Here is a 23,190-nt window from a genome sequence, read left to right on the forward strand (position 1 = left end):
AGCCACATGCAAGGCATTGGTGAGCAACATGTTCCTCCTGAGCCACTGGTTAAGAATCACTGCCCAAAGGTCTTACCTCAGTGTTATCTCTTATTCTGCTAATGCCTCCCTTGCCTCAAGGTGCCAGTAACATCCATCATGATCAACCTTTTATAACCTAAGGAAACCCATGTAACATACCTGGGTTAAGTCATGTGAAATTTCCCTCTTCCTACAGAGCATGTCAATACCTGGATGGGGAACACCTCCCACCATACCTCTACAGACCTCAGCTAGGACTATAACTAATATATTAAGGGAGGAACATAATTTTCTACTCCTCTACACACACAAATAAAGGCATTCCTACCTATTTTGAAGTCTACAAAATCTCTGCTTAAAATGCTGGCAGTGAAAGCCACCATATGTGCACCAAAGACCCAACTGGCCTCCCACCACCCCATGAAGAGGTTGGCATATGTTGGTGCAAATGCCACACCCCTTTGTTGTAGGTAGAATTTATGATGAAAGTGAAAAAGTCGCGATAATTTCCGAAAAGTCGTAAAGACACCGAAAAAATCGCAAAAAATACGAAAAAGTTGCAAAATGTTCGTTTTCCAATCGGAATTTTTACAATTCGGATTCGAATTCGTGTCTTAGTAAATCAGCCCCTAAAGGTTGCAAAAAAAAAAAGTTCTGACTTCTCAGATATTTACTATGTGTTAAAATGGTTAAAAATCCAAACCTGACAAGTTGCCATCTAAAACTTGCAGAGATCATGTAGAAGTCTGGAGGATCCTTCTTTTTCTTTGAAACCTTAGAGTTTCTCGATTTTTTATGCTGCTTCTTTGTGCGACAATTTGAAAAAGTCACAGTTTTCATGCAACAAGTCCAAAAATTCAGAATTTTCGCAACTTTTCTGTGACTTTTCCCGTACATGCTTTTTTCATTTCAGATTTTTAAAAAAATTAGAAATACAGGTATAGGACACATATGGGGTCTTTCCGTAATTTGGATCTCCATACCTTAAGTCTACTAAAAAATCAATAAAACCCAATAGGATTGTTTAGCCTCCAATAAGGATTAATTATACCTTAGTTGGGATCAGTTACAAGGTACTGTTTTATTATTACAGAGAAAAAGGAAATCAGTTTTAAAATTCTGAACTATTTGATTAAAATGGAGTCTATGGGAGACAGACTTTCCGTAATTCGGAGCTTTCTGGATAATGGGTTTCCGGATAAGGGATCCCATACCTGTACTACAATCTGCCACTTAGTGTTTACTTTAAACTAATTTTAAGGGAGAATGCTCAATAGGGGCAACTAATCTATTAAGGGGTGATTTATCAGTGTTTGAATTAAGAGTTGTTTGCGCTATAATTTGAGTTATGGTTCAAAAAATCAAATGTCTGTTATTTATAAAGTGCAAAAAATTCCAAAGACTCGACTGTAAACATTTGGCAGCAAAAAGCTTGCGAGTTCATGTAGAAGCCAATGGGAGTTGTCCTAGGCAATGTCAAGCCATATTCAATTCAAGATATTCTAGTTCTATTCAAGTTTTTTTTATTCATATGAGTTTACTATTTTAATAAATAGGAAAGCATTTGAGTTTTCTTAAAATGTGAGTTTATTCGAATTAGAAAAAAACTCTTGAAAAGAAAATTGATAAATCAGCCCATAAATGTCCATATTAAACATATAATGTAATAGTTTAGGGACTGATTTACTAACCCACGAATCCGACCCGAATTGGTAAAGTTCCGACTTGAAAACGAACATTTTGCGACTTTTTCGTATTTTTTGCGATTTTTTCGGCGTCTTTACGAATTTTTCGTTACCAATACGATTTTTGCGTAAAAACGCGAGTTTTTCGTAGCCATTCCGAAAGTTGCGTAAAATCGCCCAATTTTTTCGTAGCGTTAAAACTTACGTGAAAAGTTGCGCCTTTTTCGTAGCGTTAAAACTTAAAAGGTGCGAAGTTTCGCGTAAGTTTTAACGCTACGAAAAAAGCGCAACTTTTTGCGCAAGTTTTAACGCTACGAAAAATCGCCAGATTTTACGCAACTTTCGTAATGGCTACGAAAAACTCGCGTTTTTACGCAAAAATCGTATTGGTAACGAAAAATTCGTAAAGACGCCGAAAAAATCGCAAAAAATACGAAAAAAATCGCAAAATACCGATCATTACGAAAAAAACGCAATCGGACTCATTTCGACCCGTTCGTGGGTTAGTAAATGTGCCCCTTAGAGTGACAGCAAGTGGAGCTGCTACTGGAGGGAAAAATGGGGAAACAAAATTCTTTTAGAATATAAAAATGTCATAAAGATGAAATATTTATTTGGTCCTTTTGGTTTGGATCCTGCAAAGCAAAAATGCTTGAAAAAGATCTTTTCTCATCAGTTGAGCCGCTGGCCTGGAGGACTTGGACAAGCTTTATTGTATAGTGCTCCTTTAAGAACCCACCTCTGTAGGCCTCTATACATGTGCTTCCAGAAGTGACATCAGGTGCATGCGCAAATACCCAGTTGTAGCCGAAAAATTGCTACCCGCACATGCACAAATGCTTTGGACGCTGTAACTAGTGATGGAACAGCAGGTTTAACCATGAAAAAATGCCTCTAGACTCCAATGGCTTGAAAAAAAATGTTGCACAGTAAAAAATAAATTGTCCCCATTGACTTTGGTGAAATTTCTACATTTTGCATACTTTTTGGTGAATTGAAATGGAAAAGATTCCCCCATCACTAGATGTCACTGATCGCTTACTGCCCATGTGTGCGAGATTTGACACAAACTTCAGGGGATGGCCCAAAAATCGTCAGAATATTACTGGGTGACGGGAGACTGGGAGAGAGCAGGAAAAATAGGGGAACTCCTGAAAATACAGGGGGTGTTGAAAGCTCTGTAAAAGTGTGCTAGGAAATATCTCTTCTGTTGCATATGGGCCTTGTGACAGCTCTCTGCACTAGAAGAGCCGAAATTTTGATTAAAAATTTTGAATTTTGTCTCTTTAAGCTACCAGGATCAGCTTTTTTTCTGCCCCTTGTAATTTGTTTGGTGCTGCTGCCATGAGGCGAGTTGAGACACTCAGAAAAATTGCACATCAGGTCACCGGTATTTTTGTTGCTTAAAGTTTATATATACCTTGTTTTTTTAAACTAGTTACAAACTGGAAAACCTTGACTGGGAACAAAAGACTGTATAAGAAATGACTTCCCAGCGCTGGGCACACCCAGTATCTAATATCATCACAAACACAAATTCTCAAACCCATGCATAATTCTATAACATGCTAATAGGTTATTGTGAAGGGAGTGTTCCAGCTATACTACTGAATATCTTCTAGTTGTCACTTGAGGCTAAGTAGTCTAAAGCCGGACACGTTCAGATTTTAGTTTTCTTCCGACGAACATTCAGATATCGGTCGCACGTTTAAATGCAATGATCTAAAACCAACATTCAAACTGAAATTGTAGGATAAAGCCGAATCGGAGCATGTTTGAACATGAAATAGTTGGCAGACACCAATTATAAAAAAGTGACTTCCAGAAAATGCACTGTAGGTCCCAAAGATATTGCAATATATGCACAGATTTTGTGCGATATTATTGGTGCGTGTATGGCCAGGGGACAATAGTGTACTTTTGGATGGGAACTTAAGTCATGCATTAACCTTGTTTTATCTATGGGATATAAGACTGTGCTGTCCCACAGATATTGTCTGTGCATATAGTCCCAATTAGTGATGAGCAAATCTGTCCTGAGTGAAAAATGTGCAAAACAAACGTTTGTCGCATGCAACTTTTTTTTTACATGACCACACCCAATTAGACGCAACTACGCTCATTTTGACGTGACTGCTACTTTTTTTTAAGCAAATTTTCGTGGAAGTTTAATGGAACAATTTGCCATGCCTGCCAAAAAAAATTCCCTCATCACTAGTACTAATTGTAACCTTTGTGTTAAAAACTGCCATGATCTAAATTAAAATCTGTTTAACAGCATTGGCTACAACTTCCGGACACATTGGTTTTTTTTAACAACATAAAAGCTAAACTACATGGAAGATTTTCATCAGAGTTTGTGGGTCAGACTTTATCACACAGCAGCCCAAGATTTTGTAGGATCCTACAAAACCTGATCTCCATAGGCTGTAAAGTAGTCTGAGACATAAGGGGCCCCTGCAGTATGGAGAAGAAGGATTTATGGAGCAGTCTTTAGATATTGTGTAATCCATTGGGTGACATGGCAAATACACGTCTATAGCCAGTATTTCACTGAATTATTATTGATGTCCCAGAAGGTTTGGCTGCCATACAGAACCAAATAAGTATATTTTATATACTGGTTATGCAGTGCAAACCTAAGTGCTATTTGTTTATACAACTTTATAATGGAAATACAATATAAGTAACTTTGCAACAAAGATGATTGGATAAGGTTCCCTCACAGGACCTACACTGGTCATTGGTGAGAGTAATTTTCAAAAAAGTGTTTGTATCCCGGGCTACATTCCCTGTACAGAGATTGTTGAACTATAACTTTATGCAGAGGCTACACAGTCCAGTAATGGTGTTTATCTAATGCCACTGATCTTGAAAATCACTGAATATTGGTATAACTGAGCACCACAGTTGATTACCCTTTTGTGCTTTTGAATCCAGCACTGTTGTTGAAAATTGTGCTTGCACAATACCCTATTTCTTCTATTTTATTACTAATTTGTAGCACATTGTCAGCAGTAGAAATGGGCAGCTTGTTCTATTCACCTGTTCATGTTTTTATGGTAAAGATAAAGATTTTTAAAGATTAAAGATATTTAAATAAAATTTGATATGTGGTCTTATCTATAAATTTTTTTCATGCAATGTCTGATAGTGGCCTTTTAACTACCAGGGAAACGGTTTAACTGATATCATAAAGGTTATATCATTTGGTTGATTATTGATCGGGAAACCAACATTTCCTGGTAGTTAGGGTATTGTTTGATGAAGACACAGCATGCAGACGTGTCGGATGGCAAACTTTCATGTAGTTTACACATCTGATATTTCAATCAGTCCCATTATATTTTGACCGATGCAACTATATCTGACTTGTAGGATGCGTTTTATTGATCCGACGCCATCAGACAAAAGTGCCTGTGGAGTTTAGCCCTAAGAGAAGAATAATGTATCTGAGCCATGAAAGCCGACACATACATACTTTCAGTTGCCTCTGCAGGAAAACTAGTTGGACAACCAAGGAATGAATTCTGTAGTTCATTGTTGCCACCTAGTGACCATTATAGGCAAATGTCATGTAAACATCACAAGCCCTTGAGCTGAACACTTTACCCCCCTACACCCTCTATTCCTTGTGGCCCTTTACTGTGCCTAGAATGCCGTTGGCCAGTTCACTATACGATCATTATAAATAATAATTGCTTTAAATCAACAAGTATTTGGTAATAGACTAGTTCCACAGTGTTTATTCCCCCCTCTCAACATTCAAGTTTTATTTGATACAAACATAAAACCACACTTTAATGGAAAAGTAAAACTTATAAACAAATAAAATGCTGTAGCTCAGTGTTGTTTCTAAGCACGTTTGCAATCTACATTATTTTTCCGATTTTGAGATATTAGCAATTTTTGTAAGAATAGGAAATCTATAACATACAAAAAGTTCAAGTTGAACGACTCCCTTTCAAAAACCATACCCTACAAAAGTCAAAATTCAATTATTTATCCAAAGCATCATAGTAGAGCTGAGCTTGAGAACTGAAACATCTCAAGTGAATTCATCATGTCCCAGATCTCAAGGATCAGCTTTGAAAAAGGGAAACTAAAAGGTTTTGATAGCCTGCAGTGATTATCATCATAGTCAGCCAATAAAGGTTTTGCTTTATATTAAAAGCTTTACCCTATAACTTATACACTATAACCTGGCTACTGTGGAACAAAACTTTACCTGGATTTTGGGATCATAATACATTGACCACACGTCATTTATAAATCCAGGGGAAACTTAATAAGACTACATAAGCCTTATGAAACATCTATGTCCAGCCTCCGCCTTTGATAAATATGCCCTAGTGGCCAGTATTTGGTGACGTCTGGGTGCGCGATTGGGCCAGCACCTGGTCCTAATCAGTTTAACTTACCTCGGTCGCTATACAATGAGTCAATTGCATCAGCTGAGAAGTTAATATTCAAATCCCAAAGTTCCATAGCAGAACAAAACATTATGTGACAGCAAAAGATACCTGAGTTTTTATGTGATTGTACAGCCTGCCCAGTAGATCTGGCTGATTTTCATCCAGACTTGGTCTGGAGATAAGGCTGCCACTACTGACGTGTGGGTTGACCCACAACCCGTGAGACCTGCAGGCTTACCCTTAGGTCTGCTCCTGAATTTTTCCTGTCTTGTAACCTAAGGTGTGCACAAAAGTGTGTGTGGGTCCTACAATAGCATCATTTTGCGGGTTAAGGTCAGGTGCAGGCAAAGGTTGGGGGTGGGTTGCATTTTTCCTGAACGGCACATCACTACTTGCCACCAGTCTGGTTTTCAGCCACACAGCCCTTCTGAAAAGCACTGTCCCGATGAAAACAGGACAGGTAGCAACTAGTGATGCGCACATCAGGCAAAACTCAGGAAATCCAGCCACTACTTACATTGAAATGAATGACATGGCTATCAGATAATTGCTGATTACTACATCGTAACCCCGTCCCTGACACCACAGAACCGACCTGAAACATCTTCATTTTTACATACACAGTATGTGTTAGCCATAGTGGTTGCTCTGTTAAGGTAACATGAAATATCCTTGACAATTGTTCCCCGGTAGCCTTGGAAAGAGGCATTATTCAAACATTTCCTAACTAGGAGAAGTAAGGAAGAGCAATGAGTTAAACCCCCCCACTTGCAATTGTTTAACTGTTAGTAGCAAAATCATTATACAACAAACATTATACAACAAACCAAAAAAAAAATTCTGAAATACACAAAAACTTGCTGTTGTCTGGAAATAATAATAATGGATCCACGCTGATGTTACAAACGAAGCTCCAAATTTCCTAAAAATGCTTCGCAGCTAAAATGCCCAAATACAATATTATAATTCTGGGTTATTAGGCAAGATGGGCACTTCCCTCAGAGCCTTGCTTCCAGTACTAGTACTGCAGAACGAATGTAATTACAGCCAATAAATGACAATTTCTCATCTGCAGAAACCAGTCAGCACACTGCATGCACCAAGTTTAATTTACAGTTTTGGAAACTATTTTTCCAGACTCATTCACTTTAATAATGTACCCACATTCATTTTGATGCTGAAAATGCAACAGCAGCAATTTACAAACCACAATTGTTCATCAGTACTTGTAATTTAAGATGCAGTTTCTAATTTGTCCCCTTTGAATTCATCTAAAAAGTGTCAGGAAATTTGTGTTTTATGTTATGAACCTGATTTTTCCACAGCAAAAGTAAACGATGGCCAATGGCTCCCTATTAGTGATGTGTCGACCCGCAACCAACCCTGAACCGTGGCCAACCCAGCACGGCACCTCTATTTATAGACCCACTTCTGTCCCATCTCTGACTTCGCAAAAGGGGTGGTGCAGGGCAGGCGTGCATCAATAAAAAGAGGCTGCCATAGGCAGAAGCTGGACAAAGTAAGTTCACGGGTGGGGAGGGCAGAAAGGAGAGCTCAGCCCAAACCTGTACTGGGTTTCAGGCCAGACCACACATCACTACTTCTTAAATCTTAAAGAAACTCAACATACTCTAACTACTAGAGATTAGAAGAGGTAGTTAACCTTTAAATGAGCAGTCAGTATAATGCTGATAGGTCTTTTTTATTTCTGTTTTTTTAACTTAATTATTTTTGGGTAAGCAGTTCTCTGATTTGGAATTTTACCAGCTATCTGGTTGCTAGGGTCTAATGTATCCTAGTAACCAGGCAGTGACTTGAATAAGACTGGAATTTGAATAGGAAAGGGCTTGAATATAAACAACAATAGTTTATGTTTCTAAAAATATTACAGTCGAGCTGAATTGTTTCTAAAAATATTACAGTCGAGCTGAATTGTGTGTGCTAATAACAAACCATAACATTCCTTAGCATTTGTATGAAAACATAACTAATATCTACAGTTAGTATTAGTGGTTGTATATATAGTTTATGTATGTGAGTGTATAGATTGGTAAGTTGGTAAATAGGTTGTGTGCGCTGGGTTTACTTGGATGGGTTGAACTTGATGGACTCTGGTCTTTTTTCAACCCTATGTAACTATGTAACAATGTAACTATATAACAGTAGCTCTAAAATACTTAAATTACTTAAATAACTTCAAGTAGTTTTTAGGATGTGGTGCAAAACATTTAATGGCACACCACTGGTCTTAGTGCTGGTCACTCATCCTGCAGAAATGCCCAACTCTGTATTTCCTGAGCTTTAAGCTTAGATTTTTTACAGGCACACAGAGCACACAGAGCATGCGTGGTGTCACCAACACTAATGTGATGGCCTAACAAGATCCAAGATGACGGGGCTCCTGTGGAAAACCTTAAATGCTTAAACCTTATTACTGCTGATCCACTGGCCTGGCAGAGTCAGTTCAGTATATAAAATACAGTATTTCTAAACCATATATATTTTTAGACTTTAGTTCTCCTAAAACAGGGCTGTCCAACTTTTGTGGTACCAAGGGCTGTAATTTTTTGTCTGGCCTACATGGTGGATGGCTGATAATGGAAGCCACTTCTGACAACTCCCCCTTTTAAAACCACACAAATGTTACAACAAGAGCTTTTAAGACCATACCCACATTAATGGTGATAGCGCAGCAAAAACCCAAATGGTTGATGATCACTGTAGGGATATCACAGTTCATTCATATGTGTAATAATTATATTATGTGATATTAAGACACACCCTCAAATCCATATGCCTCCTGCTCATCTATGGATAGTACAGCAACCCCGAGCATATAATTGCACACCTTAGGGACCATATAATGACTATTTCCAAATGCTATCTATCTCCCAGAACAAAACCCTGCCAGGTTCACCTCCCACAGGCAGCATAGGGCAGGCAGAGTATGGCACACACAGGCAGGGTTTGTGTGTGCCATACTCTGCCTGCCCTACCCTGCCTGTGTGCGCCATACTCTGCCTGTCCTGTGCTGCCTGTGTGTGCCATACTCTGCCTGCTCTATTCTGCCTGTGTGTGCCATACACACAAGCAACATATGGCAGGCAGTACATACAGTGACACAATGCTGGCACTGCTCCTACAGTCTGTCTGAGGGCTTACAGTCTGAGCCCGAGGTGTGAACAATGTAGGGGGTGAACAATGCGGGCACTACAAGGTTTGAACAGTACAGGGGACTACATGTTTAAACAATACAGGGGTTTACAGCCTGAATCTGAGGTGTGAACCATGCAGGGGGCCAGTTAATCTTGGTACAGATACCATTTAAATCTTACACAAAGGTAAGCAGCCACAGCAGCCAGACAGGTGGGGGGGGGCACATAGAGGGGAGCCGTGGGCCACCAGTTGGACAGCACTGATTTACTGTTTTCAATCTGGACAAGGACAGAGGACATGGAGTCCAATTCAGTGCAGCAAGGCTGCGCCTCAACTCAGCAGTCTGGACTGCAACTTCCAGAAGCTCTAGAACCCAAACTATATAATAGGGTGCTAAATCATCCTTCACCCTTAGATGTATTGTTTTCTAAGCTGTGCATAAGAGCAAGGGAGACAAATGGGGAATGGAACCAAAAAAATTACCCTGGGATTGAATTGTGTGCCCTCTAATGCAGAGGATTGGAAAACTATTGGTACCATATTTCTCTTTTCTTTATTTGTAAGTCTTAGGATTGAAATTTAAAGACCAAGAGAGCCTTCATATCTATAGGTATGGCTTCGGTTAACCAGAACACTTGGCGTATGAGTGGCACCATGCCTTAAGGCAGTGATCCCCAACGCATGGCTCGGGGGCAACATGTTGCTCACCAACCCCTTGCATGGTGCTCCCATGCAGGTGCAGGTGCTTATTTTTACTGTCAAACAGCACCTTCTGTAGGCTGCCCCCACCCACCCCCTCGTTCACACATGCCCACACCCACCCACCCCCTCGCTCACACATGCCCCAACCTCCCACCCCCTCACTCACACATGCCCCCACCCCCTCACTCACACATGCCCCCACCCCCTCACTCACACATGCCCCCACCCCTCACTCACACATGCCCCCACCCTCCCACCCCCTCACACATGCCCCCACCCTCCCACCCCCTCACACATGCCCCCACCCCCTCACTCACACATGCCCCCACCCTCCCACCCCCTCACTCACACATGCCCCCACCCTCCCACCCCTTCACACATGCCCCCACCCTCCCACGCCCTCACTCACACATGCCCCCACCCTCCCACCCCCTCACTCACACATGCCCCCACCCCCTCACTCACACATGCCCCACCCTCCCTCCCCCTCACTCACACATGCCCCCATGAGGGGGTGGGAGGGTGGGGGCATGTGTGAGTGAGGGGGTGGCAGGGTGGGGGCATGTGTGAGTGAGCGGGTGGGGGCATGTGTGAGTGAGCGGGTGGGGGCATGTGTGAGTGAGCGGGTGGGGGCATGTGTGAGTGAGGGGGTGGGAGGGTGGGGGCATGTGTGAGTGAGGGGGTGGGAGGGTGGGGGCATGTGTGAGTGAGGGGGTGGGAGGGTGGGGGCATGTGTGAGTGAGGGGGTGGGAGGGTGGGGGCATGTGTGAGTGAGGGGGTGGGAGGGTGGGGGCATGTGTGAGTGAGGGGGTGGGAGGGTGGGGGCATGTGTGAGTGAGGGGGTGGGAGGGTGGGGGCATGTGTGAGTGAGGGGGTGGGAGGGTGGGGGCATGTGTGAGTGAGGGGGTGGGGGCATGTGTGAGTGAGGGGGTGGGGGCATGTGTGAGTGAGCGGGTGGGGGCATGTGTGAGTGAGCGGGTGGGGGCATGTGTGAGTGAGGGGGTGGGGGCATGTGTGAGTGAGGGGGTGGGAGGGTGGGGGCATGTGTGAGGGGGTGGGAGGGTGGGGGCATGTGTGAGTGAGGGGGTGGGAGGGTGGGGCATGTGTGAGTGAGGGGGTGGGAGGGTGGGGGCATGTGTGAGTGAGGGGGTGGGAGGGTGGGGGCATGTGTGAGTGAGGGGGTGGGACATGTGTGAGTGAGTGGGTGGGAGGGTGGGGGCATGTGTGAGTGAGGGGGTGGGAGGGTGGGGGCATGTGTGAGTGAGGGGGTGGGAGGGTGGGGGCATGTGTGAGTGAGGGGGTGGGAGGGTGGGGGCATGTGTGAGTGAGGGGGTGGGAGGGTGGGGGCATGTGTGAGTGAGGGGGTGGGAGGGTGGGGGCATGTGTGAGTGAGGGGGTGGGAGGGTGGGGGCATGTGTGAGTGAGGGGGTGGGAGGGTGGGGCATGTGTGAGTGAGGGGGTGGGAGGGTGGGGCATGTGTGAGTGAGGGGGTGGGAGGGTGGGGCATGTGTGAGTGAGGGGGTGGGAGGGTGGGGGCATGTGTGAGCGAGGGGGTGGCAGGGTGGGGGCATGTGTGAGCGAGGGGGTGGCAGGGTGGGGGCATGTGTGAGTGAGCGGGTGGGGGCATGTGTGAGTGAGGGGTGGGAGGGTGGGGGCATGTGTGAGTGAGGGGTGGGAGGGTGGGGGCATGTGTGAGTGAGGGGTGGGAGGGTGGGGGCATGTGTGAGTGAGGGGGTGGGAGGGTGGGGGCATGTGTGAGTGAGGGGGTGGGAGGGTGGGGGCATGTGTGAGTGAGGGGGTGGGAGGGTGGGGGCATGTGTGAGTGAGGGGGTGGGAGGGTGGGGGCATGTGTGAGTGAGGGGGTGGGAGGGTGGGGCATGTGTGAGTGAGGGGGTGGGAGGGTGGGGCATGTGTGAGTGAGGGGGTGGGAGGGTGGGGCATGTGTGAGTGAGGGGGTGGGAGGGTGGGGCATGTGTGAGTGAGGGGGTGGGAGGGTGGGGGCATGTGTGAGTGAGGGGGTGGGAGGGTGGGGGCATGTGTGAGTGAGGGGGTGGGAGGGTGGGGGCATGTGTGAGTGAGCATTGGTACAATTAAAATGAGGACAGGGCATGGTGCGCCCATCTTTAGTGCATTCATTTTATTCTCTTAGGAAACCATTCTAAAATTAACAATAATTTGCTAGATAATAAAGCTTGGTTTCATGTTGCCAGGGCTAATGACTATAGCAACCAGTTAATATTTTATATTTATGCACCAAAGACACCTTAGCACTTAGCTTTAATCAGTCGTCTAAGGGGCATCACCATAATTCTGATCCACTGATTAGACCCTGTGTCTATAATAAGTAAAAGTGCCTTGTTGGAGGCAGAAAGGGAAAATACAGTTGGGCTCATTTATCAACACTGGGCATGATTGCCCCTGGGCAGAAGGTAGAACTATACAAATTTTACTAGTCACCAAGCATTACTGCCCAGTGTTGACAATCTGAAATTGGTCTTCATTTTACTTTTTGCTCAGCAGCTTTTCAGTTTGGTATGTCAGCAGATGTCTGGTTGTTAGGGTCTTTGTTACCCTAGCAACCAAGCAGTGGATTGAACAAGAGGCAGGAATATAAAAAGGAGACGGCCTGCATACAAATTTCAGTATTAAAAGGTAATAATAACAATAAAATTATAGCCCTTAACCCTTTCCCTGCCAAGCACGTAGCTCCTACATGCTGGCATAAAGACATTAGTGTTGATTCACTAAAGTGCAATAAGTGTTATCGCATGCTTTTTTGTGTTAAAACTGACGCAAAAAAACCGCGTGATTCACTAAAGTATTATCGCATTCGTTAAGTCCCATATCACGTGCGTTAAATAGCGTGCGGAAATAATACTAACGCATGATTCACAAACACTTAGATGCGCTAATTATCACATTAGTCTGTGCGAAAATGAACACCTACTTGGGGCAGGCGGTAATTATAGAAAAGTACAGTTCCTGAGCTTTTGGCAATAAAATATGGACTTTGCAGTGTGATTTATTCAAGTCTGTGTTGGCCCTAGAGTTATGCAGCCGCCAGTTTGCAGGGAAATGGTCATTTTCAGAAAAGTAGTTTTAAGAACGTAATGGTGTGTATGGCTAATATGGCGTGCGCGCAATAAGTAGCGCACGTGCGTTAATTAGCGCATGCGACAGGTAGCGTGCTGCGTTAATTAACGCGTGTTGCGTCAAATACCGCACAAAAATAGTCTTCACGACTTAAATAGCGCAAATAGCATTGTGTCTAAATTAACGCAAGTATCCTTTTAGTGAATCGTGCGTTAAGACGCGAAAAATAAGACGCAAAAATTTTTTTAACGCATGCTATAAATAGCGCTTGTTTTATCACACTTTAGTGAATCAACCTTATTAAGTGCCAAACACGTAGCAGCTAAGTTTTCTTTATCTTCCGCTCGTTCTCTGTGCTCGGCGCTTAATCCGAGTGCAGAGAACGAGCGCAAGGTAAAGAACCCCTATAGAACGCACAGGGGGTAAGTAGTGGCCCCTGGGGCGCGATCCCATTTTCTGCTCTCTCCCTCCCTGCCGCCCACTCACGGGATCCTTCACTGCAGCTGCTGTCCCTGTGTCTCCTGTCTCCCTCATGCAATCTCCAGCTTCTTGACCCCAGGTAAGTGCCAGACACACACACAAACACACACACACACACATATTACACCAATACACACTTATACTTACACACACATGTTTTTGGGGGTTTCACACATTCACAGCACTCACACTTACTTGCACACAAACACATATGCACACAAAACACATTTTGCCATGTGTACACACACACTTACACACTTATGTAATTTTGCAATTTTTTTTTATCACATAGTTTTTAATCTTGCCTGAAAAAAAAGTTTTATTGCCATTGCAGATAGTGTAGTCGCTAACCGCACTGCGCAATACCTTTTGTGTATTATTTTGGTGTTTTTATTACATTTTCTGTGATTTTGGTGCTTTTTTTAGTCATTTTATTGCGTTTTTAGCCATTTTATTGCATTTTCAGTTATTATTATTAACATTTATTTATAAAGCGCCAACATATTCCGCAGCGCTGTACAATAATTTATGCATAGTTGTTCGCTTGACTTTGCCCAAGCCCAAATACTCAAACTGTGATTCTGATTGCAGATATCAAAAGGAAAAAAAACCCATTGATTTTAGTTTTTTTTTTTATTTTAGCAATTTTATTGCATTGCATATTGTTCTTTGTTACTTGTCTTGCACATGGACATTTTTGTCTGCTGTATTTCAATTTGGCTTCCTCTGTACCCCGCGTAGTTTGGTAAATCTATGCATATTGGGCATCAAACTGTTCAGTAGACCCCTGGCGTTCATATTTAGTGTTTTATGTTGGTACGTTATGAAATGTGGGGGTACATAATGGGGCAAAATGCAAGCTTTGTGACGATTTTCAGAAACGTTATAAAAACCGTTGTTTAGCATAGCTTTGTAGTTTGGTAGTTTGCAGTAGAAAGATGTATTTACCCATTGTTTTGCCTTTGTATGTGTAGCCCACTTTCTAGACAGTGCTGCTACGGCTGCTATTATTGGCGCTAACAGGAGCCCTGATCCTCGCTTACTATGGGGGTGACAGGGATTATTCATCTTAATGGCGTACCTCCACCGAGGGTAGGCGTAGTGTGACTATAACTCCCTGCCCTGGGAACTTGATATTATGCAGGCTCCTTGATGGGGACTCCACACAACCCACGGTACCTTCCCCCTCCTTTGGGGTATTTGCTTACCGGCCAGCTGTTGATCCCTTGATAGGAAGAAGCCAGGCACAGGTGGTTATAGTGAACCAGGTGAATCTCTTTATTTAGGGCAGACCACTCCAGGAGTGAGACGTATCAATCAGAGCACAGTCTCCTTAACTTCACACTTAGAGAACCTCTCTCCTTGGGTTACCCACGGTAATCCCGCCAGATAATCCTCCTTGGGAGCCCCCCCTGGTACTCTCGCCGGGAGACCCTCTCATAGGGCTCTCTTCCCAGTACTCTCGCCAGGCTGACCCTCCCGTGAGACCTCACCCCAGTACTCTCGATTGCAGTACCCTTGGATTAGGAATCTCCCTCTAGCAGGGGCTTACTCCACCTGACTAGACACTTTGGGCCCTGATCTCCAGCTGATGGATTGCTGGGGGGTCTTAACCCCAATCTATTACTTGAACTGCTATCTATTACCCAGGCCTGTTGGTCACCTCTTTCCAAGAGGGAGGTCCCAGGCTTAAAACCTACTGAACCAGGAGGCTTCCCTTTTTTATATTCTAACACACCACCCAGTGGCTGCTGCCTGAACTCCCCTTTAACTGCTAACATCCCAGACCACTTTATGTGTCCCAATGCCATAGTACTACCCTCTGGGGCTGCTCTAGGGGTATCCATTCTACGGGGCCCAATCTTTTTTTTTTTTTAGACACATACATATGCAAGAAATTATGTGAGATAAATGCGGCAAATTTTAACATTTTTAGGCGAATTTCTGAAATTTCATAAAAACCACTAACTTTAGGAAAGCTTTGCAGATTGGTACTTTGGTGTAGAAAGGACTCTTTACCCATGTTGGATTTGTCAGAACGTGTACTTTCCAAAAATATATGGTTTTCAGGGGTCACACTAAAATTCTGCAGTTTCTGTCCCACATAAAACTGCCACGTATTTATGAATTAGGTAAAGGTAAGCCATGAAATTAGTGTGCACAAGGTATATTTTGGGATTCTAATGCCATGTGCTTTGATAAACCTACATACAGTGGGCATCAAACTGTTCAGTAGACCTCTGGGGTTCATATTTAGGGTGTTTTATCTTGGTACCTAATGACCTGTAGAAAATAATTGCTGCAAACTGGAAGCTTTGAGAGGATTTTTGGAAATATTATCAAAACTGCCAACTTTAGGATAGCTTTGCGGCTTGGTACTTTAGAGTAGAAAGACATGGGTACCCATTTTAGATTTCGGGGAATGTGTACTTTCCAAAAATATATGGCTTTCTGGGGTGAGTATACTTTTTACTAGCTTTATCCCACATATAATGATGTAAATGTGTTGATTTAGCAGAAGCTGAAATGACAGAAATGGTAGATCCTATGGGGGTATGTTCATATTGGGCCCCTACATGCCACATACTTAGGTAAACCTATACATATTGGGCATCAAACTGTTCAGTGGCCCTCTGGTGTTCAAATTCAGGGTGTTTTATCTTAGTACCTAATGATACATGGGAGATAAGATACTGCAAACTGGAAGCTTTGAGAGGATTTTTGGAAATATTATCAAAACTGCCAACTTTAGGATAGCTTTGCAGCTTGGTACTTTGGAGTAGAAAGACATGGGTAACCATTTTATATTCGGGGGAATGTGTACTTTCTAAAAATATATGGCTTTCTGGGGTGAGCGTACTTTTTTTGTAGCGTTGTTTCACACAAAATGATGTAAATATGTTGATTTCGCAGAAGCTGAAATGACAGAAATGATAGATCATATGGGGGTATGTTCACATTGGGGCCCCTACATGCCACATACTTAGGTAAACCTATACATATTGGGCATCATATTGTTCAGTGGGCCCCTGGCGTTCAAATTCAAGGTGTTTTATCTGGTTACTTTATGACCTGTAGGAGATACTATAGACTGGAAGCTTTGAAGCGATTAAGAAATTTCACAAATTTTGATAAAAACCAATAACTTTAGGAAAGCATTGCAACTTGATAGTTTGGAGTAGACAGACAGTTGTGCCTATTCTGGATTCCACAGAATCTTTTCTTTCTAAAAATGTATCATTTTCTGGGATACACCTTCTGTTAGTGGAATTTTTTACCTTGAAATCTAAAGTATGCAGCTTTGTGAAGCAGTGCTTTGGGAATTTGGAAGTGTACTGCTGGGAGTTTTTGACCTATACAAGTGAGAAATCTCCATAAAACTATATATATTTGGTATTGGAACGTTCAGACGCCATGGGATTTTCCAAATCAGTTGTATTTTCATGCATAAAATAATTTTTGTTTCTGGTGTATGTTATGTGTATATTATGTTATGTTATGTATATTATGTTATTATATTATGTTATTATATATTATGTTATGGTGTATATTATGGAAAATATATATATTTTTTTAAAATTTTTTAGCCTATATCATATTACAGAATTGGAATTACACAAAAATTCCACCATATTTTGAAAGCTTAGGTTGTCCTGAAAAAAATGATATATATATAGTTTTCCTGGGTAAACTAAAAGACGCCCAGAGGAAAAGCCCCTAAAGTGAAACAGTGCAAAATGTTCAAAAACTGTCTGGCAGTAGAAGTTCTACTTTGTTCAAAACAACTGGCAGTGAAAGGGTTAAAAGGAATACTTTTGGGCATCACAAGCATGCAGTAGGGGGTCAAAAACTAATGACTGCAGCCGTCTGCTTATATATCCCACTAGCAAGGTTGCAGCACTGGATCCACTACTGGTCAGAAATGCTCACATTGTTACCAATTAAGCCACACATGTGGCTGGCCAAATTGTACTGAAATGATTATTCAGCATGTTGGCCAGTCCTTATGCAGTGGTAGCTGGTGTGATGGAGTATGATCTACCAAGTTGCTCAATGGCCCATGATTGTACAGCCTGGATACAAACCAAACTGTATAAAGAAGTAGTTGATGGGGTCCTCTCATTGCAATCCAATTGTCCTATCTGCACAAACATGGAACTTCCCATTGTAGATAAGGGCCTGTGTGTGCCTTACTCAGCCTGCCCTGCCTGTGTGCCATACTCTGCCTGTCCTATGCTGCCTGTGTGTGCCTTCCTCTGCCTCTGTGTGCCATACTCTGCCTGCCCTATGCTGCCTGTGCGTGCCATGCAGTGACACAATGCTGGCACTGCTCCTACAGTTTACAGGCAAAGCCTGAGGTGTGAACAATGCAGGGGGTGAACAATACAGGGACTAAAAGGTGTGAACAGTACAGTGGATTACATTTTTAAACAATACAGGGGTTTACAGTCTGAATCTGAGGTGTAAACAATGCAAGGGGGCAGTTAATCTCAGTACTGATACCATTTAAAATGTGCACAAAGTTAAGAAGTCACAGCAGCCAGTTAGATGGGGGCCACACAGAGGGGGCCGTGGGCTGCCAGTTGGACAGCATTGTCCTAAAAGGAGTGGAGGGCCACTTAGCTTCACCTACAAATAAAGGTACGTAAACCAGCATTACGTTGCACTAGGTTTGTTAAAAGGTGGGGCTCTCTGCATATCACAGATGGATTATCAGCATGAGTGACCTAAAATGCTGCAATGCTCACTACAATGCAGGTTCAGGTTGGCAATCGATAGTTACTGTAAGATGCCATAGTAACTATTTAGTGGGCTAGTGGGGGCTGTTCAGGCCTATCTTTACTGAAATGCCAGGGTCTAGTTAAAATTCCAGTCAAGGACTGACACAATGATACATAACTAAGGGGAAGTTAACCAAAATATAACATGTTACAAAATGAAAACCAATATGATTCTAAGCAAATTTTCAATATACTCAAATTAAAAATTTCATTGAATTTAAAGTTACTTCTATATGCAAATGATACTGACTGCAGTATCTCTATGTGCTATTTCCAGAGCTGCTGGTCCTGAATAACATTGGTCAGCTCCCCTCCAGCCACACACTGCCTTGTACAATTTGGCGATTCTTTCACATATTTAAACAGAAAATAATTTAACCTCTTCTGGAATTTATAAGGCAATAAATAGCCACCAAGGAGTTCTGTGCTTTTATACAAATCACGGCGACTTGCTAGCCTTATACATTTTAGTAGGGGGCACTAGGTCCTGGACAATCTTCAGCTGTTTAATGTTAGTAGCTATCTGGGCTTCTGTGAGCACTGTGGGAGAGAGTAGTAAGCCATCTTGATTTACATTCTTCCTTTTATACTACCTCCCCTAACTGGCGTATCTCCCTTTACTGCAATGGCACACAAGAGTGATTTCTAGCTTTTTTCCTCTGCACAATTTTCAGTTTGGTAGGCAGGCAGAAAATCATTAATTTGTCCAGACCTTGCCAACATTAAGATTAAAGTTAATGGAGGGTCAATTGCAAGCATTTTGCCACCTGCCAAGCTGGTTATAATGGTAATGTAGCACCATGCCATCTTGAAGTGGAGGTCTGTGAACTGATCTCTAGACAAGTCCATTCAATAGCTGGGGCAGGCACATTAACCTGCCCATCCCTGTATCCCAGGAGAATGTGGAAGCAGGTAGGCACTGATGTAGGGCATGAAGGAGGATGGCTCTGGCCATGGCATCTATCCTGTGGGCACAGCTGTAAGAGCAATTTCCATAGTAAAGCTGTAGAACTGCACCAGATGCCATGTTGGTGTAGGTCAACTTTGGTACAGGTATAGCTTCCTAAGTGCCATCATTTATTTATTAAAAAAGCATTAATTCACAGGAAAAACACTATCAATCATTTAACATCTCTATATATACAACAGTTTCACTATGAGGGATGGGGCATGCATCAGAGTGCCACTAGCTAGTCCTGAATACCATAAAAATTGCTTTCATGCTTGTAAGATTAAACCAGTTTTAGTTTTTAAACCAGTTCAAGGCGACTTTCTATTAAATGTGTAATTTGAAAAAAATCTTTATTTCTTTCAGAGTGGCTCTTACCTGTGCCACTTGTACATACAGTACTACATTACAAAGAATGTGGTGTCCCAGTGGATTATTACAGATCTCCAGATACAGATGATGTACAAAAGAGTGGCTAAATGATTGGATTGTACCTACATTTCTTAACTGTATTGTAACCTTTAATAAATGTATTGCTCTAACCCTCTGCTATATTTGAGCAGCATGGCAGACAAAGCTGTAATATCACATCCAATTGCTTTTGCAGGTATATGAGGAGCCAAATGATAAAGGTAAGCAGTAAAAATGTAGTTCGTGACAGCAGGACATTTTACACCATGTGTTGTGCAGGTTGTTGTCAATTTGCTTACTGTCCATGTTATATTGACATTTCACCAAGATGTCCTCTTGACATTTGCCCAAATAGAACGCTTCATTCCTTGAGCTGCTTTCACATCGTCCCAGTCCAGTTTGGTGTCAGGAACCTCTCCTTCAAGCTCTGGTTCTTTTCGGAGGGCTCCCTTGGGAGAGGCTACGATGACAGGCAAGGGGCCCCGCTCCTCTCTAAATTCAACCACGTGAAGACCCTTATTGTCTGCAAGTTCCTGGTGTGTCTCCTATTATGTATAAAAAAAAAAAAGGCAAATGTATGTCCAGCATATATACCGTAAGAAATTGTTGCAATACAGGTACATTAGACATAGATATCCTGTGTTCACAGACAGTGCTAGTATTAAAGGAGAACTAAAACATAACAAAACAATCACTGGATTTTCATCCACTATAAAAGCAACAACAGCGTTCCAAGTTTCATTATGGCCTTGTTTCATGCCCATTTATTCATTACACTCAGTGTCTCTAAGGGCTTCCGTAAATTGTATTTTTATTTTCTCAATTAATTTGTCTAATGGAAATATTGAGAGATGCAGGAGTGTTTATTTCCTTAATCCCTGACTTAGTTTGCACTGTCAAGTTTGTGGCCAAAGCTCTGTCCATAACAATCAGAGGCAGAATAGCCTTACGCTGAATAACTGATGAGTGGTAAGTACAGAACCATTCTGTACTGGTTACTCAGACACCAATGCAGTTTTATGCATGTAGGGTAGTAAGGGCTTCTCTGAAGCACTGCTGGGCACAGAAAAAAAACATTGTTTCACTGAGTAATATTTAAAGCTCTCTTGCAGCTTAGTACCTGTATTAACATAACAGAAAGGACGGTATAACTCCTACCTGCTTTGCAAAACCAAGGAAAAGTGCCCTTGTAAGATTCAGCAGATTGATCGATCCAGAAACCTTTGCATACATGTCTGTGATGCCAATTAATTTGCAGATAGTGATTATTGCCCTATGGCAATGAAGACCATATCCTAGAAAGACAAAATCAGAAATTGTCACTTCTTAAGGTGGTTATAATATCTGAAAGAAAAAGGAAACATTATGCAAAAACAAATGAATGTAGTTTTTTTTAGCTGCTACTGGTAAAAAGTTTGTAACCCTACTGTCATTATCCCTCCCTCTTTTCTTTCTGTAGATTGGTCTGTGCTTGACTATGAGTACATATTACATTTATAAAGCAGTGTATATGCACTAATAGTTTGAAGTTTGTTTTTAAAATGTGTGATTTCATTCCAGTTAGCCTGCAGCATGGTTTGTACAGAGGCAATGGAAGTTAGCTGATCTGGGGACTTGTCCTAATGCCCTCTTGGAGTCAGGAAAGGAAAGGCTGATCTGAGGACTAACACAAACGCCCTTTTGGAGTCAGGAAATGAAAAGGCAAATTGGAGAAGCTTCAGTGGGGTTTTCCCTCTTCCTCTGAATCAGCTACCCGTAAGGCAGGTTTCATTTGATGCCTCTTTTTGAATCAATATGATGCCTCTTTTTAAATTTCATCTACAGATATGGGACCTGTTCTACAGAATGCTTGGGACCTGGGCTTTCCCAGATATCCCAATAGAATTGTTTTGCCTCCAGTTAGGATTAATTGTATCATAGTTTCAAGTGCAAGCTACTGTTTTATTATTAAATAGAAAAAGGAAATGATATTTAACATTTTTAATTATTTGGTTAAAATGAAGTCTATGGGAGATGCCGTTCCCATAATTTGGAACTTTCTGGATAATCGATTTCCTGATAACTGATCCCATACCTGTGCTGAATGAGGATTCCCTGTATCACACAAAAAAACAAATAGCTCTCAGTCTTTAACCACAGAAAGCTACCTGATCAAGTCAGCACAAGCTCCACTAGCAAGCAGAGCATCTGATGTATTCCACACAGTGCAAAATGACAATATTTCTGTGTCTTCTATTATCCTAGGGAGCATTTCAACGCAGCGGTATGCTACTTAAGACACATCTTCCAACATTATCTCAGGATGTGGGGTTATAATCCCACTGTGCACTTACTTGCCTGGCGCAGAGAGATCCATGCTCCAAGAGCAAACTAATATTGCAGAACATGAAATTTTAAATGAGCAATTTACACCCAATCACAATTTTCAAATTAATAAGCCTTGTTTCATGTTGACACAAATTTACAACTGCTTTTCTGGCTCATCTCTGCCGTTTCCTCCTGGAATGTGCTCAGGCACCTTGTTGTACTGAGTAAATGCTATCCATTATGCTCAGAGTGATTACCAGCCAAGGGAAAGAAAACACAAACTGCCTTGTTTTTCTTGTACAACAGATGATATCCTGTCACGTGAGGCAGCTGAATGGCTGTTGCATCTGTCCCCCTGTTTTTCAATGTGGCAGCCCATATACTCCTACCTATTTTGTCTTGGAATGCCACCTAGCTGCTAAATTGCACTTTGCTTGGTAAGAGAAGAAAAGAAACTTTAGAGCAGCATCTGAAATTAAACCTATCAGCCATCCAGTAAATTAAATCAGGATGAATAGCGCTATAAAGGCCATTCAAATGAAAAGGTGCCTAAAAGGCTTCCCTCTGCTTGCAGTGGGGACAATCAATACATCCTTCAGTTTGGCAAAAATTGCTTCTCTTACTTATAGTTTGTTTTCTTCAATTATACTTTAGAAGAAAAAAAGAATATTAGTGCAGTAAAGCATGTTCTGTGCTAATAGAATTTCTCCCATTTTCTTGGAACAGAATAGCTTCACAGGCCAGTGCGGTTATACTGCAGTATTAGCATTTTGTATACTGTGTCTCTAGCCAGGCTCAACAAGCCCTGCTCCATTACTTCTGCCTTCTGATTAAAGGCAATGTGCCAAAGCTTGCACTACAGAAGGGGTGTTTCTGTGCCAGAATGTTTTACTGTTACTTTGGTACTTAAAGGAATAGGCACACGTTACTGGTTTTAACAGGAACATGTCACCATGCCTACTCCTGGGGGGGGGGGGGGGGGGGGGGAGGCAGAAGGGCACATCAGTTAGAAAAGCACACAGGCACTATGTATTGTCACACATTCTGGTTATGATTGGAACATGTCACTACCCCTTTAAAGTGGAAACATTTCCTTTAGGTGACATACAGGTATGTAAGACACTAGATGGGGCATTTACTTTTCCTTTAGGCAGCAGTACAGTAACAGTAAGGGGTGCACTAAGAAACAC

The 23,190-nt window shown here is 42.3% G+C and overlaps 1 protein-coding gene across 2 annotated transcripts in view; it reads right to left on the reverse strand.

The window, feature by feature from the left end:
• Positions 1-19,609: 19,609 nt before the first annotated feature.
• The window catches only part of mrps5 (mitochondrial ribosomal protein S5), a 65,897-nt gene continuing 62,316 nt past the window's right edge, over positions 19,610-23,190 (reverse strand). For both annotated transcript variants that reach the window (XM_018094243.2, XM_031902288.1), the window contains 2 exons: positions 20,852-20,988; positions 19,610-20,238 (listed from right to left, as the gene is read on the reverse strand). In XM_018094243.2, coding sequence (XP_017949732.1) covers positions 20,014-20,238; positions 20,852-20,988 — 362 coding nt within the window. In that variant the 3' untranslated portion in view covers positions 19,610-20,013. The remainder of the gene's footprint in view (positions 20,239-20,851; positions 20,989-23,190) is intronic.

The sequence above is a fragment of the Xenopus tropicalis genome, chromosome 5 (genome assembly GCF_000004195.4).
Source record: "Xenopus tropicalis strain Nigerian chromosome 5, UCB_Xtro_10.0, whole genome shotgun sequence".
NCBI classification, from domain to species: Eukaryota; Metazoa; Chordata; class Amphibia; order Anura; family Pipidae; genus Xenopus; species Xenopus tropicalis.